Genomic DNA, 17,876 nt, shown 5'->3' with positions numbered 1-17,876 from the left:
GTGTGCATTGGGTTGCTAAAAAAGTTGCTAAAAAAGTCATGTGCCTGTTTAATCTGCTGCGGTGTATTGGCAGTCCATTCATAATGACTGTGCTGCCTTAATGCAATGGATGTTAGCATGTAAAGTAATAAGTGTTACAGCACATACATTAGTGCACTGCAGCAGATTGCTAAAGTATGAATCAGCCCTAACAGTATTCTGTAAAGCCTTTTTTGTTAGTACTATATGGATGAAATAACAATAAATAAGGATATTTAAGCAGCCTATTTATTTAAAGGTTCGTTGCTACACATTTGTGTATTTAGGACTTTGCTTAATCTATATTTATATGTATATGTGTATTCAGAGTTGATTTTTTTCTTTTTTGGCTGTGCTTATGGGAGCACCCAAACCGCTAGCCACAGAGGCTAATTCAGCATTACCGTAAGAACTGTTTCATAGAAAGTAAATGGGTTAATCTAATGAATGAAGCTCTGCTTTGGAGTGGCCTTAGAGGGGGCACACCCAGTTAGAAAATGTTAGTCACTCATTGCAGCTAACTCAAAGCAGATGGATCGTTTCATAAAGAAAATAATTCCAGAGACATCACGTCTTCCCTTACTGTCCCCAACTTTCTCTTTCTCTACCCCACGCCCTCTGAGAATTTATGAATTGCTGTACAGGGCACCCAGACTGCACTGCATGTAAGGTTTTTTATATACCGGTACTTATTATTTTTATTAATACATTAGTGTGTTTCCATGGCTAAGTGGATGTCCATTAGTCCAACTTTGTCATTAAAGAAAATCTGTAACAATAAAAAATAAGCAAGCTACCATTGCTGACCTCTCCTTTCGAAAATTCTAGCTGTTTGGCTTTTTACCCAAAGAAGATTTCAGTGGCTGCATATGCTCGTTCCAGGTCAATGACTCCGAAAGTGGAGGCCAGTGAATCAGCATGTGACAGACAGTTATCTAGAATAGAAGGCAGTCAGCATATCATATAATCAACAGATTAGCTGTTCTCTGTAAAGAATCTTTAAGGCTTGTGTACGAAATAAAATAAAAAAAAGTTGTTTGTGCTGCAATACACACCTTCAGTTCAGAGCGACACTTTGGGATGTCCTTGGTAGTCCAGGTTTAATGACAACCAGATTTAAACCCACCTCCTGAGTCCAGCCTATCATGGACCCTCCTTTCTCCAACCTGATACTGGTCAGTGAAGGAGGAGCAGCACAATGATGACTTAATCCCTCTTTTACTTTGGTTTCTCCTGCTATCAGCATGCTTCTTGTCAACATATGAACTGATTGGCCTTGTGTGCTGCTTATTCCTCCATGAATCTGAGCTCTGCTATACATTGCAAGAGACTGATGCAAAATCACATCCAGATACTTACCCCACTTTAAATGCACTGCTGTTATTATTATTTTCAGAACATTAAAGTGGATGTAAACCCAATTTTTTTTTGTCTGGCACAATATAGAGTATGGGATTTCAGATCAGCTGTGCCCAGTCTTGCCACAAAGAGTTAATCCCGCTCTCATATCTTTTTTTCAGTGAAATAAAACAGACAAACTGTGATATCTTTGTCTGTTCTTTCCCCTTGCTGTGATTGACAGGTGATTTACACATCTCGTGCACTAGCCTAAGACATGCATTATTTTTTTAATTCCCTCCCCCACTCCTTTCTTCAGCAGCTGCGCAAGGATTGGTTGTTCCACACCTCAGCATAATTTGGCATGCTGAAGTCATGTGGGGACTTTTCAGGGTTTTTACTGGATGTTAGTAATCATAGCAGAAGTTCAGTGTAAGAAATACACAGGAGAAAATGCATGTTGATAAGGGGAGTGTAGAGGTGGGCGAGGAGTCTACTGACATCACAACTCCACCCACTGAGCCCTGGAAAACAGACCCACCTACAAAATCTGCAGTTTTTCGGGTCTCATAGCAGACAGAGGGGAGACATTTGACAGATAAGTATACATGCAGGAGGCATGTATATCCTTCTAGATAACCAATATTGCAGTAGCTTAGAAAGGATGAGAGTGGGCTTACATCCACTTTAATTCAATTGTTCTAGTTGCTAGTGGCGTCACATTGAAGTTTGTTTTCCAGAGCAGAGAACATTCAAAGGAGCAGGATGTGAAATGCATTGTAACCAACCAGCTTCTAACTCAATTAAGCTTTGACAATAAAACCTAGAAGCTGATTGGTTACTATGCACAGTTGCGCCAGATTCTGTGTGCACCAGTTTTAATAAACCTTCCCCATACTGTAGAGACCATAAATCAGCAGAGTAATAGAAGCCCCTCCCAAAGATCTTTCTCTGCAGATGCCAAAGAATAGGGAACGATCATGTGACCACACAATAGCACTGCAGGAGTAAGATACTTAGGCCCCTTTCATACTACCGTGACTTCAAAGTCGCACGATTTTGACACAGTTTCACGGCCGTGATTTTGATGCGATTTTTGATGCGATTTCAAGGAATGCCTGTGTAACTCGTAGTGCAGGGTCAACTCTGAAGTCTACATGACTTGAAGTTGTACTAATATAAATGGTAGTCATTGGAAATCATGGGGAACGACATGTCATGCGACTTTGCAGTCCCAAGTCATAGGACAAATCGTACAAGTGTGAAAGGGGCCTTAGAGGTTAAAAAAAAGAAAACCTATATGTAAGTTATGTGAATGAATTATGAAAAGTAACACTTCTCTGTTTAGTATCACTTTAAATGACAACATGGTTTGTGTAATAATTGTATATGCTTTAGTGTTTTTTTTTATCTGCTATATATGTTTTATAAGACAAAAGTGGTGTTATTTGAGTGGTTGAGACCCATTGTCAAGACCAACCTGCAATTATCAGCAATTTTTATGATAAATTTGGAATTAAAAACTAGGTTGGAGAGACAGAGAAAAGCAAGTAAGGCTGGATTCACACCTATGCATGTTTAGTGCTTTTTGCATTTTGCAGATTTGCACTACAGAACGTGTTCCATAGGAAACCATGTTATATGGACTGTAGTGAAAATCTGCAAAATGCAAAAAGCACTAAAACTGCATAGGTGTGAATCCAGCCTAAAGGAGGAGCAGTAGAACATTCATTCTGTTTTCTGACAGTTGGCTTGGTTGCTATGAGTTGCTTTCTAAAATTTGAAAATGGTTCATTTCTATTGAACTTTCTGAGATATTTTATATCCCTTTAACTGAGCTTATATAATGCGTAAAGAGTGTTCCAAATTTTTGCTGTGGGTGTTTAGGAATTCCATAAAATGAACAAACTTGATCTTGTGAGTTCTTTGTAAACGCTGATCGTCATAATCACCCTGGTTGTATATTAAACATTGTTCTCCGTCTTGCTTTGGTTCTGCTGGAGGTAAAGCTCTCACTTCCTGTAATCACAAGCGCTGACCTTGAGCTGTTTGTGAAATCATGGGGTTGAGAAGGTTTCCTTGGGAATGTGTTTGCTTTGACCTTTGATTAATGCATATAATTATCATTCCCCATTGTTTTTATTTTCCCTCTAAACCACCCAGATTGCAATTACTATTAAGTTGCTTTTTTTTTTTTTTTTTTGTCAAATTGTTGCAAAAAAATGTTTAATTATTTATTTAAATTAGGATTGCAGGTCATTTTGAGCATATCATTTGGAAAAAAAAAAAACTCTTAAAGCAGAACTCCACTAATCACTGCATGGGCATTTAAACAAGACATATCAAATTACCCAAACTGGAATTTTAGAAGAAAAAAAATGTTTCTTGTTTTTATGCCTGTAAGGCCACATTCACACTTGCAATTGTATGCATGAGATGGAGCAGGGGCTTCCGGTGATTAGCAATGGGCATGCAGCCCCATTGAAAGCAATAGGAGGGTGACAGCTCCTGCAGCTAATTGCATTTGCTTGTATGTAATGCACTCATGGAGCGGTAAAATGATCAACCTTGGACACATACTGTCCAATAGGACTGTCCATGAGACCCTCCACTGGGTCTTCTTCTTCTGCCCCATTTGCAGGTGTGAAAGGGGACTAATATTCATGCGCATTTGAAAAAAAAAAGCTATTTCTAGCCCCTCTCTTTCATCAACATATCATCATTTTTAATGGAGGTAACTGATATAAGATGCCCATCACTGACTCCTGATGTTTTCAAAGCAAAATGGCCTCAGACAACCAAATATTTGGGTTTATGAGGTCTTCTAATTTGCATATACCAGTTCTCCTAACTTCACAAATCTCTGGAAATCATAAAGAGTGTATTTGGAATTTCCTTTTAGACCTCCGCACCACAATTGTCTGTGCTTGTGAGATATTTATGTACCAGTCAGAAAAAAGTAAGAGGAGATCATTGTACTCTGACCGCAGGGAGACTTCCTATACAGCCTGCAGCACTTGTAGGCAGGGTCCCTACAGTATGTTCGTTAGGCCATTGCTGTTGGGGGAATGCCGGGTTTCAGAGCTTTGGTCCATTCAGGAGGATGCTGTGATTACTGTGGAACACTGTGGAACCCAGCAGTCTGTAGGAAACACTGGGAGTCTGGAGAAGCCATGCCATGGGAAACACCAACCATGGACTCTCACCTTGGTGAGGTTTGCCTGGGCAACCTAGCTGAGTAATTTAGGAAATGTTGCATCAAACTGTTCATGTTGGACTGTGCCTCAAAATTTTCCAAGCCTGGTTTGAAGTCATTTAAAGGGGCACCTGATGGTTACTGGTGTTTGAAAGAACAAGGGTCAGTATAGCACATGTGGGGTAGTAAGCAAAGCCAATATTAAAGGTCTACTCGGAAGGATAAGGAGGAAGGATGCAGTTGCTATGGGTAACCAAGAACCAGTGCAAGGTACATTGCAGCCAGTCTTGAAGCATGACACCTGGTCCTCTGGTATGAGGGGTTTGGTGACTTGGCTCTCTCCCCTGAGAGGATGTGGATCTGTGTGTTCACACACACAGATCCACGGTCCTGCTCTGTAACGAGCAATCGCGAGTGCCCGGCGGACATCGCGGCCGCCAGACACATGCATCAGCCCCTTGGTGACATGGTGCACGCGCCCCCAATACCACCAGGAAGCAGAGGACGTCATATTACACCCTCCCAGGATGGGAGATCCCATCTGCGGACGTCATATGTCTATGGGCGTTTAGGGAAGTGGTTAAAGTGTTTGTTAACCCAAAAAAAAAAATTATATATATATATATATGTATATATATATATATATATATATATATATATGCTGAACCCTCACACTGTGGTCAGTTTACGTGTCTCCATCATCCAGAGCCCTGCTCTCTATTTCATCTGTGCTACTCTGTCCTCCTCCCCCTTCGCCTCCCTGCCTGTCAGCTAGTGGCAGTGCCCCCCCGCTGCTTGAATAACTGTAATATTTATGCACCATCAGCGCTGTCTCCTATTACAGTGTCCCCCTCTATGTGTTATTTATTTAAAAAAAATGCTGTAAATACCAATTTCAAAGCAGCGATCCTCGATGACCGGCTGGCTCTCTCCTCCTCCCCTTCCAACCAGTGTCAGCCGCTCCCACTGCATCTGTCAGAGGAGGAAAGGAGAGAGCTGGCTGGTCATGTGATCGCGGATTGCCTGTCTGAAATTAGATATTTACAGCATTTTGTTTTATAAATCAAACACAAAGGGAGACACTGCAATAGGAGACAGTGCTGATGGTGCGTTAGGCTCCGTTCATATCTCTGCATTCCAAATAGCAGACAGAATCGCTGCGTGTTTTGCCCATCGATTTCAATAGCACCCCAAACGCAGCACAATTTTCCTGTAATTCGTTGGGCGACAATCACATTAAAAATGCACAAACAGAATCATGTGACGCTTGTCGACCAAAAGAAATACAGGAGCTTCTTTTGGACGACAGGCGTCCCCAACTCTATTTGTGCGTTTTTACCGTGATTGTCGCCCCCATACGCTTAGATGTGAACAGAGCCTAAATGTTAGAGTGACTTAACAAGCACTTTAAGCAAATAAAAAAGCACTTAAAAAGCTAACCAACAAATTAAAAAAAATAGTCTGCTGCCGGACTATAGATACAGAAAGTAAGACTCGGTCCTGCCCCCTGCTCCCTTGTCACAGGACTTAGCTGACAGCATCAAGAGCCAATGGCTCCTGTTGCTTCAGCAAAGCCTGTGAAATTGGGGTGAGCCACTACAGACAAGCACATCGCTGGATCGAGTGAGGGCTCAAGTAAGTATACGGGGTGGCGGAAACGGGACAAATACTAATATCTAAACATTTTTTACCCTAATGCAGGGAATGCATTAAGGTAAACAATGTTTAGGCTTTACAATCATGTAAGAGACTAAAGTAGGAATGAGCAGAGTGATTTCATGAATTATTGAAATGAAAACATGTTGTCATGCAGAGCTGCTTAGACAAAGTTTGATTGGAACAGCTTCTTGTGTTGCTTATGATTCCCCCAAGATACCCCTGGCAGGGGCAGCAAAATTTAGGAAATAACATAATTGTACATATCATGCTGCAATTAAAAGGTTTTAACAGCAGTGGATGTATGGCAACTGAGCATGTACTGCCAGCTTTACATACTGAGAATATTTGTCTGTGTTGTTAGTTTAACTGAAACACTTTCCCACCATATTATGATTGATCTGGTCATATGTAAAATGTACACAAAGCTGTGTGCAACCACTAGAGTAGGGATCAGAATGCATACAAGAAGGATTCTTTCTAAATGGTTACCATGAGCTATCATTTTGCCTTTTGCCTTATTAAAGTGAAACTCCAGAAAATAGTTTTATAAACCTTTGAAATACTGTACATATACAGTATTTGTATCTTACTTGTAATACACACTCCTCTGCTAGTCGGTAAGATCACTTTGCTAGATTTTGAGTTAAAATTACTGTATCCTGGGCCAGGGCCCTCCTCAGTGGGCAGAGGTGGTAATGATTTTCTGTCCAATGCAGAGAAAAGTGAATTTCTTAAAGTGCTACATGTGCCTACATGTCAAACTTTGACATGTGATTGTGTCTGTGCTGACTCTTGATTCTAATCCACTTCTGTGGGCTACTTACATGCAGATCCGAGGTGGACTCACTCTCATCTGCCAGCAGCTCTGCATGGAGGATGGCACTGATCTGACATTTGAATAAACCCTAATGCTGCGTACACACGATCGAATTGTCTGGCGGAATTGATTACGTACAGCACGTACGACGGGACTAGAAAAAGGAAGTTCAATAGCCAGTAGCCAATAGCTTCCTTCTCGTACTTGCTTCAGAGCATGCGTCATTCTTAGTCCGCCGGACTAGCACACTGACGAACGGATTGTCCTCTGAAAGCCAAGTCCGGCGGACAAATTTTGAGTCAAAACTACTTTCTAAGTCCGCCGGACTTTACGATGAAAAAGTCGGCTGTAGCCCACACACGATCGAATTGTCCGGCGTACTGTGGTCTGGCGGACCGAGTCCGCCGGACAATTTGATCGTGTGTACACGACATAAGTCTTGAAAGAGATACTTTTGTAAAAGTCAATCATAATTCTTACCATTAGTGCTTTTGCAGAATACACTCATCTGAAATCCTACCCTTCATCCTCAGGGGCCTCTGAGGTCCTGAGGATGCATTTTTTTGCAAATCGTGAAGGTTAGGATTTCAGAACCAGACCGTCATGCCACCACAGCGGAGGTCCATACGGCGATGTTATATGTGGCTTGATATAATGTTTTTATGCAGTTTTACCTTTTTCATTGTATGTCCGTTAATAAATACTACACTATGAGGCATATCTTTTCTTCATGCCCTTTGGTATTTTGGGACATATGAATAGAGCTCCACCCTGTGAGGTGAGATATTATGAGAGGAAATCCCTGCACTGAAATCCTTGCACTGAAACCAACGGTGAAAACCCTGTTTTCACCTTTAATGCTTCTTATGATCATTTGCTCGGTGAGTGCACACTGCATTGGGGGTGAAAGCTGGTGGAGGCTGTCGCAGTTGCACTTATATTTTATGCATGGAGTGTTACTCACCTGGGTGTAATTTATCAGAGTGGTAACAGTATCACACCATATTAGTTTTTTTTCTTTTCCCGACCTGGAGTTCCAGAGATAAGGATAAAAGGAGAGCATTCATCATATTCCACATGAGTGGCATTATCAAAGCGTGTTTGCTACACTTAATTGTGTAGCCACAAATTCTGGTAAGCCTTCAATCCTTATGGTAGCAGTATAGTCAGTGTTTATCTGGCGCTCCAAATGGAGTAATCCTTAGGGGTATAGTCTGTGGCTGTAATAACTGGATGGTGATGTATCCATAGAAAGGGGTATTAAGGGTTAAAAAGGAAGGCAGCCATCCTTCAGAGTGTGTCCAGAACTCTGCAAGACATGTAAGGAAAAAACAGGGATGGGGAGGCGCCAACCTGAGTATAGTATTAAAATGGTGACTTTAATAGGATAAAATTTAAAAAAAACATTGAGAAGCTGGCTGGAATGGATCACAGTGAAAGGCCATCACTGCAGCCCTGACTGACAAGATTCCAGCCCTGCCTAGGTCCAATCAGACGCTGATGACATCACTTCCTGTTCCATGGTCCATGCGTGTGGAGCTGCTTGGTTCCTTTTGCTCCTGGAGAAACACTGTGATCCATTGCAGCCAGCTTCTCAATCCTTTCCAGCTATCCAGAAAAGCGGTGGGACCCACAGAGCCATGTAGAATGCCAGGACTGCACTTTACTTTGACAAGCATGCATCTTCTATCATCTTGTAAGTGTTTTTTTTTTTTTATATAATCTTTATTTTTATTTTAGTTTCTGTAGAACATAACAAAACATATAGTGCACAATACAATCGACAATGTATCACTATCCTGAGTAATTGACCACGTTAAACAGATCTAACATTGTGCAAAACATCAGGTAAAATCAAGACAGAAGGGGAAAAACAGTAACCCTATAACTGGATAAAACATTTGAGGGGGGAAGGGAAAAAACAGGCCCTACCAGTGCGATTCACATCATGGGGAGGACCCCCGTCAGAGGCCCAGCCCAAGGCATCCACCCCCCAACAGCTGTCAATACCCGAATTGGGGCAAAACGCCCACGGCCCTCAGCAGGGCCCCGGCCAACGCCCCCCCCCCCCCCGGAGTGGGGCCTCAATCCTCCTTGTAAGTGTTTTTAATCTTATCCTAGTAAAGTCACCATTTTAATACTAGACTCAGGTCGGCGCCTCCCCTTCCCTGTTTTTTCCTTCAATCCTTATGGTGGTCGCACACCTGTTCCGATATCACCTTGTGGGAAGAGTGTTCCTTCTTGTGATTTTCAACATGCGATTTACACACGTTTCCACGTGTCGTGCATTGGGCACCCCATGCGCATTTGTCGTCCAAAAGAAGCTCCTTTTTGAGCGTCAAGCTTAGCGTGATTTTTAAATGCGAGTTTTGATGTGATTGCCACACAGTTCTGTTTCACAACAATCACAACAGAATATCACTGCATTTAGGGTGCCGTTAAGAATAATGGCACCCAAACGCACAGTGCACATTTTGCCACGACTGGGAATCGCAGGCAGAATCGTGGCAATTCTGCCTAATGTGAACAGGGCCTTACTGTCACTGAAACTCTGAAGATATACTAACGACATAATGGCTGGGGGATGGGGGGGCATACAGGCATCTGACACATACCCGTAAGTGTCAGATGCTGTAAATCCTATTGGCACCTCTAGTTTTGCAAAAGAGACAGTAAATTGTGAATATTAAACTCAACAGGGGCATTAATGATAAGTATTATAATTGTATTTTAAAATGCTGTATTTGTTTAAAATATTTTTTTAAATAATGAGAACATCTCCTTAAGAACAATAATTTGTGAAGAAAGTTAATACCGCTATCTGAATTTCTAATGTGTAAAAGCCGTCACACTGGATGAAAATGCTCACAGTTTATCCCTATTTGACTTTCTTACTCCTCTCAATTTTGTGGTTTTTAGGAATGTGTATAAGGATTACCGATGCCTGGAGCTGGCCTGTGACTCCCAGGAAGAAGTAGATAGCTGGAAAGCCTCTCTGCTCCGAGCTGGAGTCTATCCGGATAGGCTGGTAAGAACTACAAAATGATTTGAAGATGACAGCCAGCTTTCACATCCCTACAAAGCTTACCACCATGCAAACACTAAACAAGTATTTTAATCTAGCAATTCTTACATTTAGAATACATTAAGAATACACTATAGACAAATGTATATGTATATAATATATATATATATATATATATATATATATATATATATATATATATATATATATATTATGATATATATATATATATATATATATATATATATATATATATATATATATATATATATATATATATATTATGATTATGACTTACCAGTACCTAAAATCCTTCAAAATCCTCATCATGTTCATCGTCATCTGACATCATAAATTCATCAATGACATCTTTTGATGCATTTGTAAAAGAGTCATTGTATGGACTTTCAGCTTGAATCTTATTTCATATTTCTTTCTTGCTGGTGTAGCCACGATGGGGTCTTGTCTAGTAGCCGTTTTGTTTATACCCACTAATCTGTCAGCCTAATCTGTCTAATGGATGTGCAGTAATACCGTATGTACGGTACCTTCGGCTACATACAGTATACGCTGAGCCAATCACGGCGAGCGATGTATTCTTTTAATGAATACAAAGCTTACTCAGATTGGCAGAGTCAGAGGTTGTAGCATCATCAGCCCGCCTCTCTGACTCAGCCAATCTGAGCAGGCTTTGTATTCATTAATAAAATACATCACTCACTATGATTGTCTCAGCGCGGTATACTGCATGTAGCCAAAGCTACATATAGTATTACCGCACAACCAGTGGGCTGATAGATTTGGGGGCAGCTTGGCCCAAATTAACTATGTAAAGTAGTCCTAAACCTCTTTCTTAAGGTTCACATTTTATACTCTGCATATAAGAAGACCCCCCCATTTTTGGGGGATGTTTTTAAGGTTAAAAAGTTGTCTTATACACCGGCATATATGGTAAATATCTTTAAAAAAATAAGCTCCACCACACTGGAGAGATAGATAACGACAAACTTTGGCCTACCTCATCTTAGAAATGGTCTTAGTGTGAGGGCCCATTCACATTACTTTCTTATTATCCTCAATGTACACATATTTTATATATTGTCACGAATTGCATTAGCCAGCCTATTCAAAATGAATGGGCTGCAACGCACCTCAGTGCACAAAGAAATAGTGCAGACTGAGTTTTTCTTTAAAGTGCAGTATACCAGAACGCATACTGTGTATTTTTGTGACCTTTGGTGCTCTGCTATGAATGGCACCACTGCGCACCAAGGCACAACTTTTTTATTACCACAACATGAATGTGTGTTTGGGCTGTAAAGGGTGGCCTTGATTTTATGGCCTTAAACAAAACAATAAATATGTATATCCTAATAAGCAAAACCAATTAAGCAAGAGTAAAACATTCTTTTCATTAGCAACAAGTGACATTCATCGGTGGTGTAAAAATAAATTCAAGCAGTACCCTGCCAGTTTATTAGTGAAATGCTCTAGATTGCCATCATTCCCTTACTTTTATTTTTACTTGACAGCTTGCCTCAAACCTGACCCCAAAACATTCTGCCTCCCAAGTTGTATAAAAAACTGTATTATTACTTTCCTTTCTCCAAACAATATTTGTGTCGGAGTGCCAGAGACAAATCCCAAGCACCATCCTCTTCAGCCTTAGAACAGGATATCCATTTACCAGCAAGCTCAGAACTGGCTTTATGTATCTACAGAATATCCAAACACATGCCTGGCTCGCAGCAATAACTACAGCTTTGTGTCCAACCTTTCCAGTCTGGATTTTTCTAAGGTGCTCCCATGTTTGTTTTGGCTTCCTTCCCTTCTACATGGGACATAGAGAAATTCATATATGCAGCTATAAATGGATAAGTTAGATGGCTCACATCTTAGTTTGCTTACTTCCAGCCGCTTGTTCTGTACTGACTGTTACCCCCCATGGTCTTTGCTTTCTTTTTAATATATGAACACATGTTTCCTTGAATCTGTAGGAGATTGCTGGTGGATTCTGTGGGTGTTAAATTTGCTGCATTTTCATGTTGAGGGTTTGTGATAAGAAATATTTGGTAGCATGAATTTACAGCAGTTCAATTCTGGCTGCAGTGCCAATGCTGGTGTTTTTTATGCGGACTTTCTAAATAGCAGATTTTAGAAAAGACAGAATTTGTGATGGTAATAATTCTGTAGAAAAAAACATCAAAAAAATAAATAAAATAGCTAGCTGCGTAAAAGTTATTTCCTTGGTGGTTATGTATACCAACTCCAAAAAACAGTATTTAAATCTCAGATCCAGGCTTATTTTTGTAAAATCTTCCCAAGAAGTAAGTAAAATAAAATTAAATAAAAAAACAAAGCATCTATGGCTGCAATACTCACCTACTCTCCTTAGCTGTTGCTTGCAGTAATCCATTTTCACCACCAGACGTCTTCCTTCTGAGTTGACTAACAGCCACTGTCATTCACCCAGAAGACTCAAGATGTTCTATGGCATTAGGGGCATATATATATATATATAGATATAGATATAGATATAGATATAGATATAGATATAGATATAGATATATATATATATATATATATATATATATAGATATTTTAGGGATATATATATATATATATATATATATATATATATATAGATAGATATATTTTAGGGATATATATATAGATATATTTTAGGGATATATATATATATATATATATATATAGATATATTTTAGGGATATATATAGATAGATATATTTTAGGGACATATATATATATATATATATATAGATATATATAGATATATATAGATAGAGATAGATATATATATAGATATAGATATAGATATATTTTAGGGACATATATATATATATATATATATATATATATATTGTGTGTGTGTGTGTGTATATATATATACACACATATTTAGCAGGCTAATTTTAACTGCTTTGAAAAAAAAAAGCATGTTCTTTACAGAGCTCATTAGCTCAAGCTCTGATTACCCACACAGCTGAATATATATGCCAAAAAAATCATTCATTCTATGATCTCCATCCCCAGATATTCTGTAGAACTCCAAACAGACATATAATTAAAGGAAAATGGTCTACAAGGAAACAGCTATGGTCCTGTTTTTTTTTTTTATTATTATTTGTTTTTTTAAAACCTTTAAAGCCTGTATTAAACGTTATTTATTTTATACAAAAAATATTTAAAACCTCGGTTTAAAAACTGCAAACTTAAAAAAAATTTTTTATAACATTTACCCCAAACCATTATAGGTTGCTTTGAAAGGTATAAAGAGGTGCATCCATGTAGCCCAAGCATACTTGTTTATGAACTGTATAAAAAATCCTGCTTCTAATCTTACCCTGGGAAAGTAGCAGTAGTCATCTGAGAAAAAATACCTTATAAATCTTTTTGCTCTTGGAATTTTTTGGCCAAGATGTTGCAGAATAGATGTCAGCTGGGATCATGACTACTGCTTGGTCTTACCCAAATCTACTGAAGGACACAATAGTCATGATATGTCTGTGGGTATCTAAAGGTTTTACCAGTCTTAAAGATAGACATACAGACACTTCTGGGTGGAATCTGATGCATTCAGAGAAAACTCACATAAAAATTTGGGAGAACATGCAAGTACCTACAGGTTATCCACTGGTGGGAACTTACCTGGGAATTGTGTTAGGCAATTTAAATAATAGTTTCTCAGAAATTATAACGGGCATTATTCTGAATTCTGTCAAAGCATACAATTTGCATGCATGTTTTCAGTAACAGCTGAAAGTTACAAACAATTCTAAGCAGCAATAATAGTATGAAAAGCTTTTGATTCTTGGCCTATGATTCAATTTTACTTACCGTATATACTCGAGTATAAGCCGAGATTTTCAGCCTCTTTTTTGAGGCTGAAAGTGCCCCCCTCGGCTTATACTCGAGTCATCGCTGTCTGCCTGCTCGATCAGCGTGTCGAGCAGACAGACAGCGGACATTCTACCATTCAAACGCCGCGCCTCCGCCTCCGCCTTCGCCTGTGATAGGCGGAACACTGAATTTCCCAGCAGCCTGTGTTCCGCCTATCACGGACATCGTCTCATCCTCGTACTACGGACGAGGATGAGACGATGTCCGTGATAGGCGGAACACAGGCTGCTGGGAAATTCAGTGTTCCGCCTATCACAGGCGAAGGCGGAGGCGGAGGCGCGGCGTTTGAATGGTAGAATGTCCGCCGAGGCGCCGACGAAGAGCGGCGATCCTGGCAAGGCACGGGACGGAGGCAAGGCACGGGACGGGACGGAGGCAAGGCACGACATGGGACGGAGGCAAGGCACGGCACGGGACAGAGGCAAGGAGGCAAGGCACGGGACGGAGGCAAGGAGGCAAGGCACGGGACACAGGCTCGGGACACAGGTAGGCTGGACACACACACACACACACACACACACACACACACACGGACACACACACACAGGGATGGATGGATACACACACACACAGGGATGGATGGATGGATGGAGACACACACACACAGGGATGGATGGATGGAGACACACACACACACAGGGATGGATGGATGGATGGAGACACACACACACAGGGATGGATGGATGGATGGACACACACACACACAGGGATGGATGGATGGATGGACACACACACACACAGGGATGGATGGACGGACACACAGGGATGGACGGACACACAGGGATGGACGGACACACACACAGGGATGGACGGACACACAGGGATGGACGGACACACAGGGATGGACGGACACACAGGGATGGACGGACACACACACAGGGATGGACAGGCATGTCTCACCCTCGGCTTATACACGAGTCAATAAGTTTGCCAGTTTTTTTGGGGGTAAATTGGGGGCCTCGGCTTATATTCGGGTCGGCCTATACTCGAGTATATACGGTAAGTTTTTGAATATAAAGTGGTTTCTAAACATGTATAACTAGATTTATTGTGTTTTGGAAGGTTAAGATGCTCATTGAAGTTTTACAGGAAAATTCCAGTGAGTGGTATTTCTTTCAATAAAATACAGTAACTTGCATCAGCATAAGTGAACCGTAGAACGGGTTTTTAGCAAGTGTTTTATTGCCAATGTTTAAAAAATTACTAGCAACTAGTATACAGGCAGGTGACTCTATTCCCATCTTGGTGCTTCTTTATTAGTAATTTGTATATATTATTTGACTGAATTTCAGGACTCCTTTACATGCGTAACCCAGGTCTGGAAAGGGGTAGTAGTATGGCACGCAGCACACAAACTCAGAAAGCACAATTATTATGTGTAAGGCCAGATTCAGCATCTTTTATATTTCAGGTCTAAGGCTGGATTCACACCTATGCATTTTTTGTGCTTTTTGCATTTTGTAGATTTGCTCTACAGAACGTCTTCCATAGGAAACCATGTTAAATGGACTGTAGTGCAAATCTGCAAAAAGCACTAAAACTGCATAGGTGTGAATCAGGCCTTAATGAAATCATGCAAAATCTAATGTTGTGCTGGCTGTGTTAATTGTTCATCAAAGTGGGTTCCTTCTTCCCAACCACCACTTATTGTGTGCTGGACCCCAGATCTGACCTTCCATGAGGCTTTTCCAAAGCTAAGAGTTTAGTAATGAAACCAGGGAATGGCAGGTTAACCTGACTATTTCCAGGAGAGCTGAGGAAAAAAATTCAAAGGAAACTTCAAAGACTTTTCCCCCTTATTCTTGCTTTCTGTAGTACCTTACTACTCACTATGGTAGGCATCATACCATTTTCAACTATAACCCCCCTCAGTTAGATTTGAAAATTAACCTTTTAACCTCTTTACTGCAAAATATGTTATGAATTAAACATCTGGTTTTCTCTTTATTGCCGTCACTGTGAATATTGCTGGGGGCCATGGGTCTGGTAGAAATAGCGCTCATACCTTTTTTAGGTATGTGAGATTTTTTAGATTACTTGCCATTGCTGGGACCTATGCTTTATATATATATATAAATATATAACCAGCAAAGCATACATTTGCCTTATTATAGCTTTGGAAAAATGCTTTATATCTGCAAAATAATTTATCATTGCAGAACATTCTTTGAAGATATAGGGCTGCCAACTTTTTAATAAAACCAATTAACACATTAACATAGGGGAACAACTAATAATCACTTGAGCAGTTCTTCAGTACTTTAAAGTCTCATGGATTAGTGTGCCAAATTGTTCACAAAGTCATTAAATGAAAGGACAGTTAATGCATGCACAGGGCAAAGCAAACATCTTTTGTATCATGGACCTGAGCTGCTTTTAGCTGGTGATGATGACCTCCTTAGGTATGACATACTGTGGAAGCGGACACAGAATTAACCAAAAGAGCAACACAGAATAAAGAAATCTCAAAGAGACAAAATTGATATTTTACTGCACTAATTATCCTGTGATTAGTTAGCTTCACATGTTACCTTTCTACTTTCTCAAAAGATCAATCATTTTAAAGTAGCTATAGTGCTAAACATTGAAATGATGAACGGCAGTAAAAATGCAAAAAGAGTCTCAAACAAAATTAAAATAACTACAATTATTACAGGTTACAGACCACATTTCAATATTTCACACATTAGGCTTTATCAGATATTAGTTACTATATATATATATCTATCTATATATATATATATATATATATATATATATATATATATATATATATATATATTTGTCAGTAGAAATTAGGAACAATGGTCTGTCAATTACTTGACTGAGTTCCCTAAGTACCAGCGTGTGCAAGCCACCCGGTCCCGGTGATTTATTAATGTTAAGTTTCCCAAGTATAATGCCCTGTACACACGATTGGACATTCCGGCAACAAAATCCGTCTGATTTTTTCCAACGGATTTTGGCCCAAACTTGTCTTGCATACACAAGGTTGCACAAAGTTGTCGGAAAATCCAATTGTTCAAAATGCGGTGACGTAAAACAAGTACGTCAGGACTATAAACGGGCCAGTAGCCAAAAGCTTTCGTCTGACTTTGTGCGTCAGATTTGACTACACACGATCAGAATTTAAATGCTCAGATTCTGTTGTTAGAAAATTTTAGATCCAGCTCTCAAACTTTGTGTGTCGGAAATTCCGACGGAAAAAGTCCAATGAAGCCCACACACGATCGGAATTTACGACAACACAATCTGATTGCACATTTTCCGTCAGAATGTCCGACCGCATGTACAGGGCATAATTCTATTTCTGTCCTCTGTTAGCCATGAGGGTACTTCCTGTGACGTGTCATGAGGATAAGCACTGCAGTTTTGGTTACTAAAGCCCCCTGATTCCCTCGTGAAGACTGAGGAGAAGAATAAATTAAATACCTTTGCCATCTCCCCATTCTTTGTAGCCAGATGTCCTTCCTCATTCTTTATGTGGCCAATATGGTCTGTCCTCCCTTTTTTACTGTTTACATAAAATAATTTCTTGGATTTTTTTGCTCTCCTCCACTGTGTCTTTCGTGTTCTATCTTAGCTGCCCTAATTGCACCCTTACATTTCTTGTTGCATTCTTTATAAAGTCTGAATGCTGATGATGATCTTTGTATTTTTTGGAAGGCCTTCTCCTATGCTTTTATATGCATATTTACGTTGGAGTTAAGCCATCCAGGACTTTTGTTTTCTCTTTTAAATTTATTACCCAATGGGAAGCACTGGCTAATGCCCTTATTTAATATGCTCTTAAAGCAATCTCTACTCCATGTTCTTTGTTCCTAAGATTTTATCCCAACTTTTGCCTTCTAGCAAGGTTCGTTGTTTAGGGAAGTTGGCTCTTTTGAAATTCAGTGTCTTTG

The 17,876-nt window shown here is 39.9% G+C and overlaps 1 protein-coding gene across 1 annotated transcript in view; it reads left to right on the top strand.

The window, feature by feature from the left end:
- DNM3 (dynamin 3) overlaps positions 1–17,876 on the top strand; it is a 514,556-nt gene that overhangs the window by 286,412 nt on the left and 210,268 nt on the right. The window contains exon 18 of the mRNA XM_077453003.1: positions 9,948–10,056. Coding sequence (XP_077309129.1) covers positions 9,948–10,056 — 109 coding nt within the window. The remainder of the gene's footprint in view (positions 1–9,947; positions 10,057–17,876) is intronic.

The sequence above is a fragment of the Lithobates pipiens genome, unplaced genomic scaffold, assembly GCF_037356315.1.
Source record: "Lithobates pipiens isolate NorthernLeopardFrog02 unplaced genomic scaffold, aLitPip1_a1.2 Scaffold_23, whole genome shotgun sequence".
Classification (NCBI taxonomy): Eukaryota; Metazoa; Chordata; class Amphibia; order Anura; family Ranidae; genus Lithobates; species Lithobates pipiens.
This window is presented reverse-complemented; position numbering and strand designations above follow the sequence as displayed.